The following is an 18661-nucleotide window of genomic DNA, read 5'->3' on the forward strand; positions in this document are numbered from 1 at the left end:
CCTTTTATTGAGCAGATAGCAAGCTCAGGAGCTTACCAATTCAGCCCTTAAGGCCCGTACACACGATAAGAAAATCTGTAGGGAAAATTCGTCCGACGACCGATCTGCTGATTTTCGGATTGTTAGTATGGTGTTTTCGGCTCACAAAATCCTGATGTGCAGGCTATATAATTTTTGTCGTCTGTAATACAACGTCCGATTTTCGTCTCATTAGTACAGATTTTGACGGAAAAAAATGTTAAGAGCAAGACTAGGCATGCTCAGAGACGAAAGAACACATACAAAGCAATCCAACACATGACATCACTTCTGAAGTAGAATTCTGTCGTACTGGAAAATTCGTATGAAAATAACCTCTTCACTTTCCACATCAGACTAGCATGCCACAAAAAACGGACGACAGATCTTTCGATAATCTGATCGTGTGTACGGAGCTTAAGGCTTACTGCTAAACTGTTGCTCGCTGTTACAGCTAGGCATTCAGCTGTCAGGACTGCTCAAACTTTGTATACACCCCTAGGCCATGTGTTGAGACCCCCACACACACACTTGCCTTACTTGTCACTCTTGCCTTACTTTGCTGTGGTTTAGGCCTCTATTTCCACCAGGAACACAGTTTGCTTGGAGTTTTTATGTGCGCCTGTGTTTCTGTGGCATTCCTTTGGGTGCTGAGGTTCCTGGTTTCCACACAAAATAGTCCTTTGAGAATTTGTGGCTGTAAGTGGGATATTAATTTCTGCCCCAGAAGAGTCCACAACTGATTTTACCAGTGTCTTTAAAATGCTCCAGGGTATATTTATGCTAGGTCTCATGCAAAACGGCTGCAAAGCCAGTACCGACGCCAGGAAAAAGCGGCTGTAAAAAACTTGCTTTTAGATGCTTTTTGCATTGGCTGTAATGCGCGTTTAGCATTTAGCAGCATTTCTCTGCCCTCTTCTATTTTCCACTCCCAAATCCAATTATTACAGCTTAAAAACGCTTAATGCGGCTTAACGCTGTATACAGTGTTTAGCTGCGTCGGGCGTTTTTACAGCTGTAACGCTGCTGCTGCGGAACAAACTGGCCCTGCGTTTTTTTTGCAGCTTTGAAAACACCTGTTGCACTTACAGCTCCTAAAAGCCTATGTGTGCATGGACACATAGAATAACATGGAGAGGTATGACTGATGCCTCTAGGAGCAGCTGTAAAAACGTCCAGTGTGCATGAGGCCTCAATGTAATAAACAAAATTATAAAATCAATAATTTTGTAAGCAACATAAATTGTTACAAGTATGAATAGGTCTGTAGAATTTTTTTCACAATAAAATTTTGTAGGTTGTTAATGCTGCTTGTGAGTTTCAGAACAGTGATGATAAGCATGATTATATATGAAGAGCATCATGGTGTGTTTTTTTTTCTTTCTAACAGGTCCCTAGGTGTTCGATATTTTACTTATGGAATACTCTTCGGATGTGGATCTTCATTTGCATTTCAACCCTCTCTGGTCATTCTCGGTCACTACTTTAAGAAGCGACTTGGTCTTGCAAATGGCATTGTGGCTGGTGGTGGCTGTGTGTTCACAATGTGCCTTCCTTTCTTGCTGGAGACCATGGGAAATACTATTGGCTTGGCACACACATTTCGAGTGCTGAGTGCTTTCATGTTTGTTCAAATATTCCTCTCTCTCACATTCAAGCCACTTTTACCTCCACCAATTGATTATAACAAAGAGGAGGAGAAAGTGGCTGGAAGGAATAAAGCCCAGCAGTGTCTCGCACAAATACGGAAATATTTCAGCTTGCAAGTATTCCAGAAGAAGAGTTACAGAATTTGGGCTTGTGGTATTGCCACAACAGTTTTGGGATATTTTGTTCCTTATATCCATCTGGTATGTCATTGCCAATGAACAAAATGTAAAACCAGAATGTGTGCTGTTAACAGGACCAAATATATATTATTATTATTGCCCAGTTATGAACCATGTAGTGCATGTTTGTATGTCACAAATAAAAATGCAGCAGATGGTGAGGACAGTGATTATTAGAATTTATAGTAAAATATTGTCACCTACAAAAAGATTACTTGTGAAGTTCAGCAGTCCTACAAGTGCATTCAGTAAAGCAGTGTAGTAGGTATACATGTTGAGTTCCCTAGTACACCTCCAAACTTATATTTCCTAACACGTTCACTTCTCTGGGCTGGATTTTTAGCATGTATCAGAGTAACCCAGATGGCCGCCAGTCACTTTACTTGGGTTTGTAGTTTTAAATACTGATGTGCACATTAGAAATTCAAAATCTGTAGGTCAGCAGGATGTTTGCTTGTAGCTACACTGGCCACATGATGGAAGGAACACTGAAGATCTGGGTAGCTATAGGTGCTTTCCTTTTTTTCCACAATCCATGTGCAGCTTTTGCACAGTTAACTCTGAACAGAATCCAGAGTAGCATAAACTCTGCAGTCCAGGAACTTTACAAACTCAAATCCACGAAGGGAAGAACCCTGGGAAGAAAAGAACACTCTGGAAGGTTGCTTGAAATATGTATTGCTTTCCCCCAGCTCACTCTTAAATAACTTATAAATATTCAGGCACTGACCTCTCCCACCTAACTACTTGATCTCTCCCAACAACATCGGGCTGAAGCAATCAATGATCTGAGCTTAGGAACACCATCAGAAAGCAGAAACCGTGTATACATGATGTGCTTTCAAGTTGAACTGGGACTTTTGAGTTTATGTAATAAGAGGCCTGAACCATCCTAGGACAGCCTGCTTCACTTCACCATCATTGCTGAAATTCTGACCTCCGGGGAACTCTTTTAGGGGTCCAAATAGGTAGAAATCACTTGGGGCGAGGTCCAGGCTGTAAGGGGAATGTGGCAATACCTCCCAGCCTAGTTACTGTAATGTGCACATTAGTGTAGTGAGCAGTATGAGCTTGTGCATTTTCCTGGGGAAACAGAACACCCTTTGCAGAAAAAAACAACAACCTGGTTTAATTACTGACGTGTATGCACATCACTCAGGATGGGACAGTAATATTCACTGTTGATTATGATTCTACAGGGGTAGTGCAAATGTTTGTGAATGATTGTGTTCACCGTTCTCACAGAAAGATTAGTCTCTTGTGCAATTTCATGACAGGTTATGCGCCGTTTTATCCAGGCTCAGGTGTTTCACGCGCTGAATATTCACAGGAATGACTGTTGTGAGCTGGGAACCACCACAGTCTAAATCCTCACTGACAGACCTAAAGCCATCTTTAAAACGTTTACACCATTCAAATGTTTTACTGCGGCTGAGCATCTCATCCTCGTACTGTAGATTTGTAGCTATCCATGGGTTTTACGCCTTCATTCACAAGAAACTTCATCACCGCCTGCTGTTCCATGCATGCACTAATATTGTTGTCTACTATCTTGATTAATGGTCTCTGAACTGAACTGGCCCGCAACCTATCAGTAATGGGACACACTTTCACTACTGCATGTAGTACCACCACACTAGCATCGTTTTTATACCTGTAAAATTAAAAGTCCCGGTTTGACCTGAACGACCTTCGTGTGTGTTTGTATGTATATATATATATATATATATATATATATATATATACACCGTATTTATCGGCGTATAACACGCACCGGCATATAACACGCACCTTAATTTTAAGAAGGAAGTTTTAGGAAAGAAACTTTTTAAAAAATTAAAAATAACAGTACACAGCCCCTTTCATTATACAGCCCCCCTTTACATTTCACAGTTCCCCAATGCACAGTAGGACACAGCAGCTTTGAATCTGGAGGTGGTGTCAAGAGTCATACATTCCACTGTCTCCATCCTAGTACCTCTATACCCCAGTACTTCCCAGCTGAGCTCCTACATTATGTATTGTAGTTGTGGGACTTGGGAGGGATTTGAGATTTGAGGTGTGTTGGAGATGAATTGGGTTGTACAGTAACTTTTTCTCCAGCCCCCTTTACACTGCACAGCCCCCATGCACTCCCAGGAAGACCCCAGTCTACTGGGACAGCCCTGCCAGCGTCCTCTTAAGTAAATGAAAAAAATCACTGCAGGCCCCTTTTCATAAATGCTTCCTACATTGTGTCAGTGTCCAAGAAAAAAAAGTATATATTCTCGCGCTAATGGTAAATAGATGTGCATGAATATAAATATGTATAAACGTGCGTATGTAGCTGCTGCTGAAAAATAAAGTGCTAGTGACTTTAAAGTGATGCAAGAAATGTGTTTCCAAGCTGCTACTAATATCCAAACTATAAATGTGCAAAATAAGCAAATGTGCAAATTGCAATAGGTTATAATAGCAATACACCCCTTTGTATCCATGCAATCAATTCAACAATTCAAATTAATTGGTGCAATCAAATGTCCAATAAATAAGTAGGGATAATATCCATTTCCTGACAGACTCCATGACAGCATACGTTTGGGTAGTCCCGCCTCCACTCCTACCCCATAGGACCCCACTCCCATAAATCCTTGCTCCCTTTCAGCATCCGTGGTTTTTTTTGTCCTCCTCCTGCACCTGTTTGGTGCTGAATTCCTACAATTTCGGTGATAAATCGTTTTTGAAGACGCAGGGTTAATGAGGGTCGGCAGGAATTATTTCCCCTATAAGCCCTTGCTGCTGCGGGGTATGGGGTTGGCATGCTGAAGAGGAGCCTTGAGATGCCTGACAAAGCAGGCCAAATGGCATGGCCAGTGAGCCCGGCTGTTGCGGGTGGCCTCATGTGCATTGCCCCATCGTTGGATATTGTTTCCTGGTAGCTGATTCGGTATTTCCCTGGTGTCTAGCGGTAAGCAGCACGGAGAGGTAAGTGTTTAGCCCTTATTCATACTGTGTTTTACTTGCCTGGTGATCTAGCGCTTCCCTGGTGGTTTAGCGTGCGGCTCCTCGCTTCTCTGTGTACTTCCTGGTGGTCCGGGAGGTACTATGGATGCCGTGGAATGCTCTGCGTTCCATTTGCGGCGTTTTCGGTCGATCTGTGCATGCGCGCCGGCTGACCGAGAACGAGGCTTGGTTCGGGCATGCGCCAAAGCCAAATTTAAAGGGTTGTCAGTCCCACAGCCTATGGGACTGACTGTAGAATTGCGGCGTTCCCACGTCTGTGTACTCCGGTGGCAAGGTATGTGGGTCCTCTGTATGAGGGGTCTTTGGGGAGCATTACTATGGTTATTCTTGTGCTAAGTACTCCTGCATTGATCTTTTCTAGTGTACACTTGTCACTTCCTTATGGATACATCACCGCTCCCCTGTAACCAGCCCTCTCTTAGGTGAGTGCAGGGCTGGAATGAGGGGGGGAGCAGGATATTCGGGTGGTCTTGTGGTTTACTCCCTTGTATATTCCCTTTGCAGCTCCTCCTCTAGGTCTGAACAGCCTCAGGGCACGCGAGAAGATCGCCATGCAAAAACGCAGCATCCTCGCTCTTCCTCCAGACATGGCTCCTCTTCCAAGTCCAGACACCGCAGTAAAGACCGGTCACCTGCTAGATCTTCACGCCAATCCAGCGAGACAAAATGCTGGGGCTGTGGGATTCATTTGCTGGACGGAAAATCGCTATGCGACTCCTGTTATTCCCGAGCAGCGGGTGAAAGGGGAAGCTCTGACCGACAACTTGAGTCCATGGTCAAGCGCATTGTCAAGGACTCCCTGGCTGATCTTAATAGACGGCAGTCTCCAGTACCAGAACCATCTGTCTCTCCTGTTAGAGAATTTTCTGGCGGACGGGTCCTTGAATCATCTGAACCTAGCCATCCCTCGGTATTTGAATCGGAGAGCGATTCTGACCAAGATTAACCTAGTTTGGGATTCTCTTTCAACCTGGTTCCACCGCTAGTGAAAGCCGTTAGAGAAACCTTGAACTGGGAAGATCCAGTGGTCTCTGCCCCTAAGCAGAGAAAATATTTCAAGCAGCTGAACAAGGAGCGGCTGAATTTTCCATTCATCCCTGAATTAGGAGAAATCATAACGGAAGAATGGAGCAAGGTGGAGAGAGAGAACTCCATGGTCTCAAAATTGGCTAAACTCTATCCATTCAAGGAAGAGGAAGTCAAAACACCTGGAATCTCCTCCTCTAGTGGATGCGGCTGTTATGAGGCTAGTAAAACATGTCACTTTGCCTCTTGAGGATACGGTTTCCTTTAAGGATCCTCTCGACAGAAGAATTGACACGGATCTGAAGCGTGTCTATCTTTCAGTAGGTGCTGCCTGCAAGCCGGCCCTAGCCTTGACATCTCTGTCCAAAGCCATGGAAGTATGGGTGGACAATGTCGATGATTCCCTCAGAAGATGCAGCCAAGAACTCTCCTATCCAGGAGTTGAAACTGGCCTCAGCCTTTCTGGGGGAGGAGTCTATTGATATTATACGCCTGTTAGCACGGGGGATGCTATCATCTGTTACAGCAAAGCGTGCACTTTGGTTGCGCCCTTGGTTGGCTGATCCTGCTTCTAAGCAGGTATGGTGCCGCATTCCCTTTTAGGGTTCTTCCCTCTTTGGGAATAAGTTGGATAGCGCCATCTCTAAGGCTACTGGTGGTAAGTCGGGCTTTCACCCCCAGGATAGGCCTCTTCTTGGTCAGAAAAGGCTTCCTCCTAGAAAACAGAGTACTGACCGTGCCAGGGAGGCACGTAGTTATAGGCCAGGAAGGGAGTTTGGAAGAAACTGGAAGTCCAGGCAGTCTTCCTTTCGGAAAGGCCCCAAGAGCAATCAGTCTGGGGATAGAGACACCACAAAGTCCTTTTGAGATTGGGCCCGCTCAGGCCGGTCAGGTGGGAGGTCGTCTCTTTCACTTTCGGCAGGTCTGGGCGGCCTCAGTCCGGGATGCTTGGGTCGTCAACACGGTCTCTGCAGGACATTCTTGAACCTTCACCAGTATTCCCGGAGACAGATTTGTTCCTACCTCCCTTCCTCGGTCAGGTGACAAAAGAGAGATTCTCTCATCCTACATAGACTCGCTAGTCACTCAAGGAGCAGTGGTTCCAGTGCCAGAATCCGAAAGAAGACTCGGAGTGTACTCTCCACTTTTCATGGTGCGCAAGAAGAGCGGCGCATGGAGACCAGTGATAGATCTGACGTACTTGAATCGCTTCATCAAAGGAGAGAAATTCAAGATGGAGACCTTGTTCTCCATTCAACAAGCCATTCAACCGGGAGATTGGATGGTCTCAGTAGACCTGAAGGATGCATACTTCCACGTGCCAGTGGCCACAGAGTTTCAGCAATACCTAAGATTCTCGGTCGGCCAGCTTCATCTACAGTTTGTATGTCTCCCCTTCGGGCTTTCCACGTCTCCTCGTACCTTTTCAAAGGTCTTGTTAGCGGTGGTAGCCTTGATAAGACTGAGAGAAGTCCGTCTTTACCATTATCTAGACAACCTCCTTCTACTGGCCCAAGACAAGTCTGTCATCCTGGAACATCTAACTCTGGTCATCTCGTCCTTAGAGAAATTTGGCTGGATCCTGAACAGGGAAAAAAAGTCATCTAATTCCTACCCAGTCCCTGGACTTTTTGGGCGCTCTGTTCAACACCAAGAACAGTACCATCTCTCTACCAGAAGAAAAGATTCCGGTAATCAGGGACAGGGTGTCTCCTAGCCTTGTCAGCTTCCCATCTCACAGCCAAACATTGCCTGAGGATAATCGGCACGATGGTGTCAACAGCCCCTATGGTGAAGTGGGCTCTCTGGAAAATGAGGCCTTTTCAGAGGGGTTTTCTTCAACAATGGAACGGAATCAGCAATTCTCAGCGAATAGTGATAACCGCAGCCATGAAGAGCTGGCTTCCTTGGTGGTTACAGCTGAAGAATTTGCGCAATTGTCACTCCATAGCCCCCATATCTTGGGTGATAGTGACATCAGACGCCAGCAGCATCGGTTGGGGCGGTCATTGCGGAACAGAGATGGCACAAGGGAGATGGGACTTTCGGTCTCGCCAGATCGTGTCCAACATCCTGGAACTTCGGGCGGCCTTTCAGGTATTGCTAGCCTTCGGCCACCTTATTCGGGGCACCTCAGTCATGCTGAGGTTAGACAACACGACCGCAGTAGCCTATGTGAGGAGACGAGGCGGAACTCGCAGTGCATCCCTGCTTCGGGAAGTAGAGCCGATATTGACCTGGGCTCAGAGAAACCTGGTCAATCTGTCAGCAGTATACATACCAGGGGCTCAGAATATACAAGCGGATTTCCTCTCGAGAACACAACTCAACAACGACGAATGGTCTCTCCACGAGGACGTGTTCAACTGGATCCTGTCCTTGGGATTCATCCCAGAGGTAGATCTATTTGCCTCCTTCCACAACAGGAAGTCAGAGAAGTTATATTCGAGGAACAGAGATCCCAGAGCATTTGGGGTAGATGCCCTGACAGATTGCTGGAAGTTTCACAAGGCTTATGCCTTTCCCCCAGTGCCAGTCATCTTCCAATTCCTGCGGAGGATCAAGATGGAATCAGTGAAGGTGGTTGCAGTAATCCTGTTCTGGCCCAACAGACCGTGGTTTCCCCTGCTATTTCAGCTGAGCTACCGCGACCCAGTCCCTCTTCCTCTCAGAGCGGATCTGCTGTCCCAGGGCTCCATTCTTCACCCATGCCCAGCCCGTCTGCACCTTCGGGTCTGGTTTTTGAGAGGGGAAGGCTGGAAGCGTTAGGTTGTCCTGAAGTAGCCATACCAACTCTTTTGAGTGCTAGAAGACAAAGCACGAATAAAACCTATGAAAGAATTTGGGCTAGGTTTACTTCTTTCCTGGAGTCCAAGGGAAAGTCCTGGTCATCTCCTTCCGTACAAGATATTCTGTCTTTCCTTCAGTCGGGATTGGAGTTGCCTCTTTAAGTAAGCGCCCTGCGAGTGCAAGTTTCAGCCATCTCCGCTTTCACAGGCATGTCCTGGGCTGCACATCCTCTGATCAGGCAATTTTTCAAAGGAGCAGTAAGGCTAAGGCCACAGAAGAAGCTGAGGTTCCCCAAGTGCCACATGCCTTTGGTTCTTGATTTCCTGTCCTCAGTTGGCACAAGCCCTGAAGAACCTATATCGGTGAAACATCTCACCCTCAAGACAGTCTTTCTAGTGGCTATCACATCTGCAAAAAGGGTGTCAGAGATTCAAAGTCTGGGAAGTAAGGAACCTTTTCTGACCTTTTTCCCGGATAGAGTTGTCCTTATTCCAATGCTGGGAGCAAGGCCTAAAGTCACTTCGGTCTTTCATGAGAACCAAGAAATTGTTCTCCCTACTTTCAACTCATCGGCCGAACCTCTGGAAGTCCATCCTCAGGCTGTAGCTTCCAAATACTGTCTGAGCGTGTTGCCCACATCCGGAAGACGGATTATCTCTTTGTCCTATTGTCTGGGAAGAACAAAGGTATGCGTGCTTCTTCAAGATCAATTGCCTCCTGGATAGTAGAGGCGATTCAGTGGGCTTATAGAGAGAAGGGCTTGGTTCCTCCTAAAGCGGGGACTGCACATTCTACGCGTGGTGTGGCTACTTCATGGGCAGCTTCAAGACATGTCGCTCCGGATGTGGTCTGCAGAGCAGCGTCTTAGTCGTCCATTCACACATTTATGTCACATTATTGTGTTGAGCCGGCGGCTCTTTCCTCTGTTGGTTTTGGTGCTCAAGTGTTATCTGTTGCAGGTGTTAATTAAAATTTGTCAGCATCTGCCCACCCAAGTGTGTTTTGGCGAGTTATTTCCCAAACGTTTGCTGCCATGGAGTCTGTCAGGAAAACGGAAAATTTATATCAAATACTTACCTTAATTTTCCTTTCCTGATGGACTCCATGGCAGCAGGAGTCCCCTCCCAGTTCCTGAGTAGGCTAGTTACAGAACACGGATGCTAAAAGGGAGCAAGGATTTATGGGAGTGGGGTCCCATGGGGGAGGAGTGGAGGCGGGACTACCCAAACGTATGCTGCCATGGAGTCTGTCAGGAAATGGATATTATCCCTACTTATTTATTGGACATTTGATTGCACCAATTAATTTGAATTGTTGAATTGATTGCATGGATACAAAGGGGTGTCCATCAGGAAAGGAAAATTGCGTTAAGTATTTGATATAGATTTTCAGTTTTAGTGCAACAATAAATAAATATATAAAAATAGTGAAAATAATTAGTGTGCGTTCAGTGCCAGGTAAGAAAAATTCTTCTGTGCTCCACTTGCTACAATTAAAGTGCCAGGTGCTCCCCCTGTGGTTCCCTACTTACCACAGGACGCTAGTTATCTGGCAGGAAGTATATATCCTTTGTGTACTGTCACAATTCCTTGGAACACCACATTAGTTATCCGGTCACTTGGAGAGATCCTTATAGATGGCCGTTCTCAGATCCAAAGTGCCCTCATAAAAATATAATGCCATCCATGGTGAAGTATGGTCAGGTACTACTTTTATTAATAAAAAGAAACCTACTAATAATAAGTATGAATCAAATAAACAGAGTGCCGTGCGGTGGTTCGCTGCTCTCGCAGCGTGCGCTCCACCGGCCGGAAATGACGTCGTTCTAGGTCTGGTACGCTCAGCCAATTTCTAGACGCGTTTCGCCATCCAATCAGGCGTCTTCCGTAGCTCCAGAAGGTGCCTGATTGGATGGCAAAACGCGTCTAGCGATTGGCTGAGTGTACTGGACCTAGAACGACGTAATTTCCGGCCGGTGGAGCGCACGCTGCGAGAGCAGCGAACCACCGCGCCGCACTCTGTTTATTTGATTCATACTTATTGTAAGTAGGTTTCTTTTTATTATTAAAAGTAGAACCTGAACATACTTCACCATGGATGGCATTATATTTTTATGAGGGCACTTTGGATCTGAGAGCGGCCATCTATAAGGATTTCTCCAAGTGACTGGATAACTAATGTAGTGTTCCAAGGAATTTTGATAGTACACAAAGGATATACAGGTCCCTCTCAAAAAATTAGCATATTGTGATAAAGTTAATTATTTTCTGTAATGTACTGATAAACATTAGACTTTCATATATTTTAGATTCATTCCACACAACTGAAGTAGTGCAAGCCTTTTATTGTTTTAATATTGATGATTTTGGCATACAGCTCATGAAAACCCAAAATTCCCATCTCAAGAAATTAGCATATCATGAAAAGGTTCTCTAAACGAGCTATTAACCTAATCATCTGAATCAACTAATTAACTCTAAACACCTGCAAAAGATTCCTGAGGCTTTTAAAAACTCCCAGCCTGGTTCATTACTCAAAACCGCAACCGCAAAGACTGCCAACCTGACTGCTGTCCAGAAGGCCATCATTGACACCCTCAAGCAAGAGGGTAAGACACAGAAAGAAATTTCTGAACGAATAGGCTGTTCCCAGAGTGCTGTATCAAGGCACCTCAGTGGGAAGTCTGTGGGAAGGAAAAAGTGTGGCAGAAAAAGCTGCACAACGAGAAGAGGTGACCGGACCCTGAGGAAGATTGTGGAGAAGGACCGATTCCAGACCTTGGGGGACCTGCGGAAGCAGTGGACTGAGTGTGGAGGAAGACTGGGGAGAGGGAAATGCCAAAATGCCTGAAGTCCAGTGTCAAGTACCCACAGTCAGTGATGGTCTGGGGTGCCATGTCAGCTGCTGGTGTTGGTCCACTGTGTTTTATCAAGGGCAGGGTCAATGCAGCTAGCTATCAGGAGATTTTAGAGCACTTCATGCTTCCATCTGCTGAAAAGCTTTATCGAGATGAAGATTTCATTTTTCAGCATGACCTGGCACCTGCTCACAGTGCCAAAACCACTGGTAAATGGTTTACTGAACATGGTATTACTGTGCTCAATTGGCCTGCCAACTCTCCTGACCTGAACCCCATAGAGAATCTGTGGGATGTTGTGAAGAGAAAGTTGAGAGACGCAAGACCCAACACTCTGGATGAGCTCAAGGCCGCTATCGAAGCATCCTGGGCCTCCATAACACCTCAGCAGTGCCACAGGCTAATTGCCTCCATGCCACGCCGCATTGAAGCAGTAATTTCTGCAAAAGGACTCCCGACCAAGTATTGAGTGCATAACTGAACATAATTATTTGAAGGTTGACTTTTTTTGTATTAAAAACACTTTTCTTTTATTGGTCGGATGAAATATGCTAATTTTTTGAGATAGGAATTTGGGGTTTTCATGAGCTGTATGCCAAAATCATCAATATTAAAACAATAAAAGGCTTGCACTACTTCAGTTGTGTGTAATGAATCTAAAATATATGAAAGTCTAATGTTTATCAGTACATTACAGAAAATAATGAACTTTATCACAATATGCTAATTTTTTGAGAGGGACCTGTATACTTCCTGCCAGCTAACTAGCGTCCTTTGGTAAGTAGGGAACCACAGGGGGAGCACCTGGCACTTTAATTGTAGCAAGTGGAGCACAGAAGCACTTTTCTTACCTGGCACTGAACGGACACTATTTATTTTCACAGCTTAACACCACTCCTCCGGACCGCCAATCCCCGCCCCCCTGTTCCTAAAAAAAAAAAAATATCGGCGTATAACACGCACCCATTGTTTGCACTATTTTTTCAGGGGAATAAAGTGTGTGTTATACGCCGATAAATAAATTTTTTATATATATATATATATATACACACACACACACACACACAGTATCTCACAAAAGTGAGTATACCCCTCACATTTTTGTAAATATTTTCATGTGACAACACTGAAGAAATTACACTTTGCTACAATGTAAAGTAGTGAGTGTACAGTTTGTATAACAGTGTAAATTTGCTGTCCCCTCAAAATAACTCAACACACAGCCATTAATGTCTGAACCACTGGCAACAAAAGTGAGTGCACCTCTAAGTGAAAATGTCCAAATTGGGCCAAATTAGCCATTTTCCCTCCCTTGTGTTATTTGACCCATTAGTGTTACAAGGTCTCAGGTGTAAATGGGGAGCAGGTGTGTTAAATTTGGTGTTATCGCCCTCACTCTCTCATACTGGTCACTGACAGTTAAACATGGCACCTTATAGCAAAGAACTCTCTGAGGATCTGAAAAAAAATTATTGTTGCTCTACATAAAGATGGGTTATGCTTTAAGAAGATTGCCAAGACCCAGAAACTGAGCTGCAACATGGTGGCCAAGACCATACAGTGGTTTAAGAGGACAGGTTCCACTCAGAACAGGTCTCGCCATGGTTGGGCAAAAGATATAATAAACTGTAGCTCCCCAGTGCCGGCAGCACTCATGCAGCCACAGACTTTGACACTCCACCATGCTTGACTGTAGGCAAGACACACTCGTCTTTGTACTCCTCACCTGGTTGCCACCACACACGCTTGACACCATCTGAACCGAATGCGTTTATCTTGGTCTCATCAGACCACAGGACATTGTTCCAGTAATCTATGTCCTTGGTCTGCTTGTCTTTAGAAAACTGTTTGCGGGCTTTCTTGTGCATCTTTTGATGCAGTGCAATTTGAGGCAGTGTGCAGCGTATGGTCTGAGCACTGACAGGCTGACCCCCCCCATCTTTTCACCCTCTGCAGCAATGCTGGCAGCAGGCAGCACTCATACATCTATTTCCCAAAGACTTCCAGTGAACAGTATGAGAGAGCAATTAACACCACATTTAACATACCTGAGATCTTGCAACATTAATGAGTCACATTACATCAAGGAGGGAAATGGCTAATTGGGCCCAATTAAGGGCTCTTTCAGACGGCTGCTCCGCTGTTCTTCTCCTCTGCGGGACTTTTTTTTTTTTTTCACGGAGCGGATGACACTTGTGATGCTCCGTGTGTCCGCATATCATCCCATCCGTTTGCGGATGATATGCGGACATAATGTAAGTCTATGGGCATTGCGGATGTCAGCGGATGACACCGCTGACATCTGATTTTCCTTCCTTTCCGTTTTTTACACGGAGGAAAAATAGGGTTCTGTTCCGTTCCAAAAAACGGAACAGAACTGAAAGGAAGAAAATCGGATGTCAGCGGATGGTATTCCGCTGACATCCGCAATGCCATTGACTTACATTATGTCCGCAAATCATCCGCAAAAAAATAGGATGATTTGCGGACAAGTGGAGCGGCCGTGTGAAAGAGCCCCAAGGGTGTACTCACTTTTGTTGCTAGTGGTTTAGACATTAACCACTTGAAGACCGCCCACTGCAGATTTGCTGCGGCAGGCAGCCACTCCTGGGCAAACCTGGGCTCAGGAGACTCTAGGGGGCCAGCGTGCGCCGCCGGCGGTGCGCTCCTGCCCCCACTCGTCAGCCGTGGAGCCAGTGCGTGTGACAGGCGGCTCCGATGGCCGCGGGCCACGCGCGGTCTCTGTGATGACTTCACAAGCCATGCCCCCCCCCACAGTTAGAATCACGCCCCTAGGGACACATTTAACCTCTTGATCACCCATACTGTTAACCCCTTCCCTGCCAGTGTCATTTTTACAGTAATTTTGCATATTTTTAGCACTGATTACTGTAGTAATGTCACTGGTACCCTCAAAAATGTCAGTTAGGGGTTCAATCTGTCCGCCGCAATGTTGCAGTTCGGCAAAAAATCGCAGATCGCCACCATTACTAGTAAAAAAAAAAAAATTACATACATTTTTCCCGTAGTTAATAAACACAATAACTTTTGCGCAAACCAATCAAAATACACTTATTGTGATTTTTTTTTTTTTTTTTTACTAAAAATATGTAGCAAAAAACGAATTGGCCTAAAATGTTAAAACATTTTGATTTTTACATTTTTTTGAGAATTTCATATAAAAGAATGTGAAAAATATTGTTATTTTTTCAAAATTGTTGCTCTTTTTTTGTTTATAACGCAAAAAATAAAAATCGCACAGGTGATCAAATGCCACCAAAAGAAAGCTCTATATGTGGGGAAAAAAAGGAAGTCAATTTCGTTTGGGTACAGCGTCGCACGACCGCGCAATTGTCCGTTAAAATCATATAGTGCTGAATCGCAAAATAGCGCCTGGTCATTGAGCAGCCAAATCCTCCGGGGCTAAAGTGGTTAATGGCTGTGTGTTGAGATATTTGGAGGGGACAACAAATGTACACTGTTATACAAGCTGTACACTCACTACTTTTACATTGTAGCAAAGTGTTTCTTCAGTGTTGTCACGTGAAAAGATATAATAAAATATTTTCAAAAATGTGAGGGATGTACTCACTCTTGTGAGATACTGTGTGTGTGTGTGTGTGTGTGTGTGTATATATATATATATATATATATATATATAAATAAAATGTATGTGTGTGTGTGATATTTATATACTATCATCAAAATATGACTAATAACTTAAAAAACAAAATACATATAGTTGCTGCTGCTGCTGCTAACACTAAAAAAGTGTCCCCGCATCAATATATACCTATTAGTAAAAACAGTGCTGCGCTGCTAACACATCATCAAACCTCTGTGGTAATAATGACCTCAAATTCCCTGTAAATATAAAATGTGTAAATATAAAGAATACCCAAATAAGTCCAAAACTGTGTTCCAATTAAGTGTTTGATGTTTGAGGTTAGTATTCACAAGAATCTCTCATTCCATATAAACTGCTTCACCCGTGGTTCACTAATATCATACACCAATACATGCCGCCACCACCATCCGAAATTTTCGCACACCTCAGCATTAGACCTATATAAATATACAGGTCTAAATACGCTTTATCCAATTAGTAATAGGAATCCATCAGTCCTGGACATCTGTACCAAAATAGGACTCACAACTTCACAAAAAGTCACAGACTCTGGAACAGCATTCAGTGTATAGAAACAACTCTCTTTTGGTTTTGGCTCCAGACAGGAAAATACGTCACACAGCTTCTGTCCAACATGTTGTGTCACCCGCTCATGTGACTTCTTCGGCACGGTTTCTCTTCTGAGTCTTTGATCCCAGTCCAGTGGCGCAATTTTGATCTGAATTCAAAGGGGGCATGCAGACTTTCTCCTATTTTGGTACAGATGTCCAGGACCGATGGATCCCTATTACTAGTGTCACCCGCTTATGTGACTTCTTCTATTGGTGTATTATGTTAGTGAACCACGGGTGAAGCAGTTTATATGGATTGAGAGACGCTTGTGAATACTAACCTATCAAACACTTGTTTGGAACACAATTTTGGACTTCTTTGGATATTCTTTATTTATATTTCCACATTTTTTGTTTCTAAGTTGAGGTTATTCTTTCCACATATGTTTGATGATGTGTTAGCAGCACAGCACTGTTTTTACCAATAGGAACCAGAAACATCCACTGCACATGAGAAGTTTCTAGAAATAAGGCTTCATCAGCCATATTAATCCAAAATACCCATATCCTCTAACAATACCTTAATTTTCTAATAACCAAATCTGGCAGTGCTAATATTTTTTACAAAACTAGGATGTGTAACCCACCGTACCTTATCCAACTGGTCTTAAAACATATAATTAACTAATAAGATATTGAAAAAATGTGTGGGAATGTATGTGTTTCTACTTAAAGAGGGCACCTTAATAGGAGAAATGAGAGATTACTTAGGTCTTAGTCAGAGCTTAGGGCTAAGAAAAAAAGCACCACACTAGGTACACAAAAAAGGTCATGTGACCTACTGCCGCATCCCTATAAACAATTGAAAAAACAAGAAACGGACATCCCCCATGGTAATTTGGAGGCAGTGAACAGTAGAGAAGTAAAATCAAAAAGTTTATTAAATAGTCAGTAAAAGGTAATGGATATCACCATAAAATTGAGCAATACAGGATCACACAGTACATGAAAAAACATGCTACAGAACATCCCTAAATCTCTGAAGTCTACTGGTTCTCAGGGTTGGAAAACCAAATCGTAGTAGGGTTCACAATGATTCCCAACATGTTTCGGAATATGATTCCTTCTTCATAGGGGGTAGGATGAGAGCATACTAATTCAATCTATAGGTACAATAAAACATCATATTAGTATATACAGCAGGGGTAATTAATTAGAATTCAAGGAGGTCCGGTCGCTAAAATTTTCTTTGGGCCGAGGTCCGAATCTGAAGTCTGTGCTATGACTCAGAAAGATGGGCAAAACAAAACGTGTCCATCAGCGTTGCTCTTAACATAAAATATGCCCATTTGAGTGCCCCTTAACATAAAATGTGTCTATCAGCGTGACCCTTAGCATAAAATTTGCCCATCAGCGTGACCCTTAACATAAAATAAGGGGCACGCTGATGGGCACATTTTATGTTAAGGGGCACTCTGATTGGCACATTTTATGTTAGGGGGCACGCTGATGGGCACATTTTATGTTAGGGTGCACGCTGATGGGCACATTTTGTAAGGGGGCACACTGATGGGCAAAACAAAACGTGTCCATTAGTGTTGCTCTTAACATAAAATATGCCCATTAGAGTGCCCCTTAACATAAAATGTGGCCATCAGAGTGCCCCCTAGCATAAAATGTGCCCATCGGCGTGACCCTTAGCATAAAATTTGCCCATCAGCATGCCCCCAGCATAAAATGTGCCCATCGGCGTGCCCCTTAACATAAAATATGCCCATCAGCGTGACCCTTAACATAAAATAAGGGGAACGCTGATTGTCACATTTTATGTTAGGGGGCACTCTGATGGCCACATTTTATGTTAGGGGGCACTTTGATGGCCACATTTTATGTTAGGGGGCATTCTGATGGGCACATTTTATGTTAGGGGGCACTTTGATGGGCACATTTTATGTTAGGGGGCATTCTAATGGGACCATTTTATGTTAAGGGGCACGCTGATGGGCAAAACAAAACGTGTCTATCAGTGTTGCTCTTAACATTAAATATGCCCATTAGAGTGTCCCTTAACATAAAATATGCCCATTAGAGTGCCCTTTAACATAAAATATGCCCATTAGAGTGCCCCTTAACATAAAATGTGCCCATCAGCGTGACCCTTAACATAAAATAAGGCGCAAGCTGATGGGTACATTTTATCTTAGGGGGCACTCTAATAGGCATATTTTATTTTATGGGGCACTCTAATGGACACAAATGTGTGCCCCTTAACAAAATATGCCCATCAGTCTGTATTTTATAAAACTGTGCCCCACATACCTTTGGGAGCGAAAAATGTGGGAGCCAGGAGCAGCGAACATCAGGGGGGCAGGGCGTGCATGTGATGTCCCGCGGCTAGGCTGAGTGTGAGAGTCAGGAGCCGCAGTTAGGAGCAGGGGGGCGGGGCACGCACGTGACGTCACGCCCCAACTCGCGGCTGGCTGGGAGGGAGCCGAAGAAAGAAGCAGGGGGCGGGGCGCACACACGGACTGTCACTGGTTGCTGGGACACCCGCGGTCCCAGCAAACCAATGATTACTTACGGTGGCGGCCTGACGGGTCCGGGCGGAAGCCTCGTGCGGGCCGCTCCTGGACCGCGGGCCGCCATTTAGTGACGGCTGATATACAGTATTGGAATAGTTTTTATACATTTATAGACGTATTCATACAAAATCATGGAAAATAGGAAATGCAATTACTCACACTGTATACCATTGCTCATAGATGGATGTAAATCTGGGAAATTTTACTTCTCTCCTGTTTACTGCCTCCAAACTCTCCTGTCTGCTCTTAATAATCTGATCTGATTAGTCCAGTACTGTCAAGTTCAAATCTCTGACTCAATAATCTAGCCTCTCCTCCCTATTCTGCAACTGGCCCTCAAATCAGATAAGAGAGATCAAACTGCCTGTTTCAGTAGA

The 18661-nt window shown here is 44.3% G+C and overlaps 1 protein-coding gene across 1 annotated transcript in view; it reads left to right on the forward strand.

Annotated features, from left to right (window-relative positions):
- SLC16A2 (solute carrier family 16 member 2) overlaps positions 1 to 18661 on the forward strand; it is a 448767-nt gene that overhangs the window by 363725 nt on the left and 66381 nt on the right. The window contains exon 3 of the mRNA XM_082264459.1: positions 1409 to 1868. Coding sequence (XP_082120585.1) covers positions 1409 to 1868 — 460 coding nt within the window. The remainder of the gene's footprint in view (positions 1 to 1408; positions 1869 to 18661) is intronic.

The sequence above is a fragment of the Pelophylax lessonae genome (assembly GCF_965119305.1).
Source record: "Pelophylax lessonae genome assembly, chromosome: 7".
Classification (NCBI taxonomy): domain Eukaryota; kingdom Metazoa; phylum Chordata; class Amphibia; order Anura; family Ranidae; genus Pelophylax; species Pelophylax lessonae.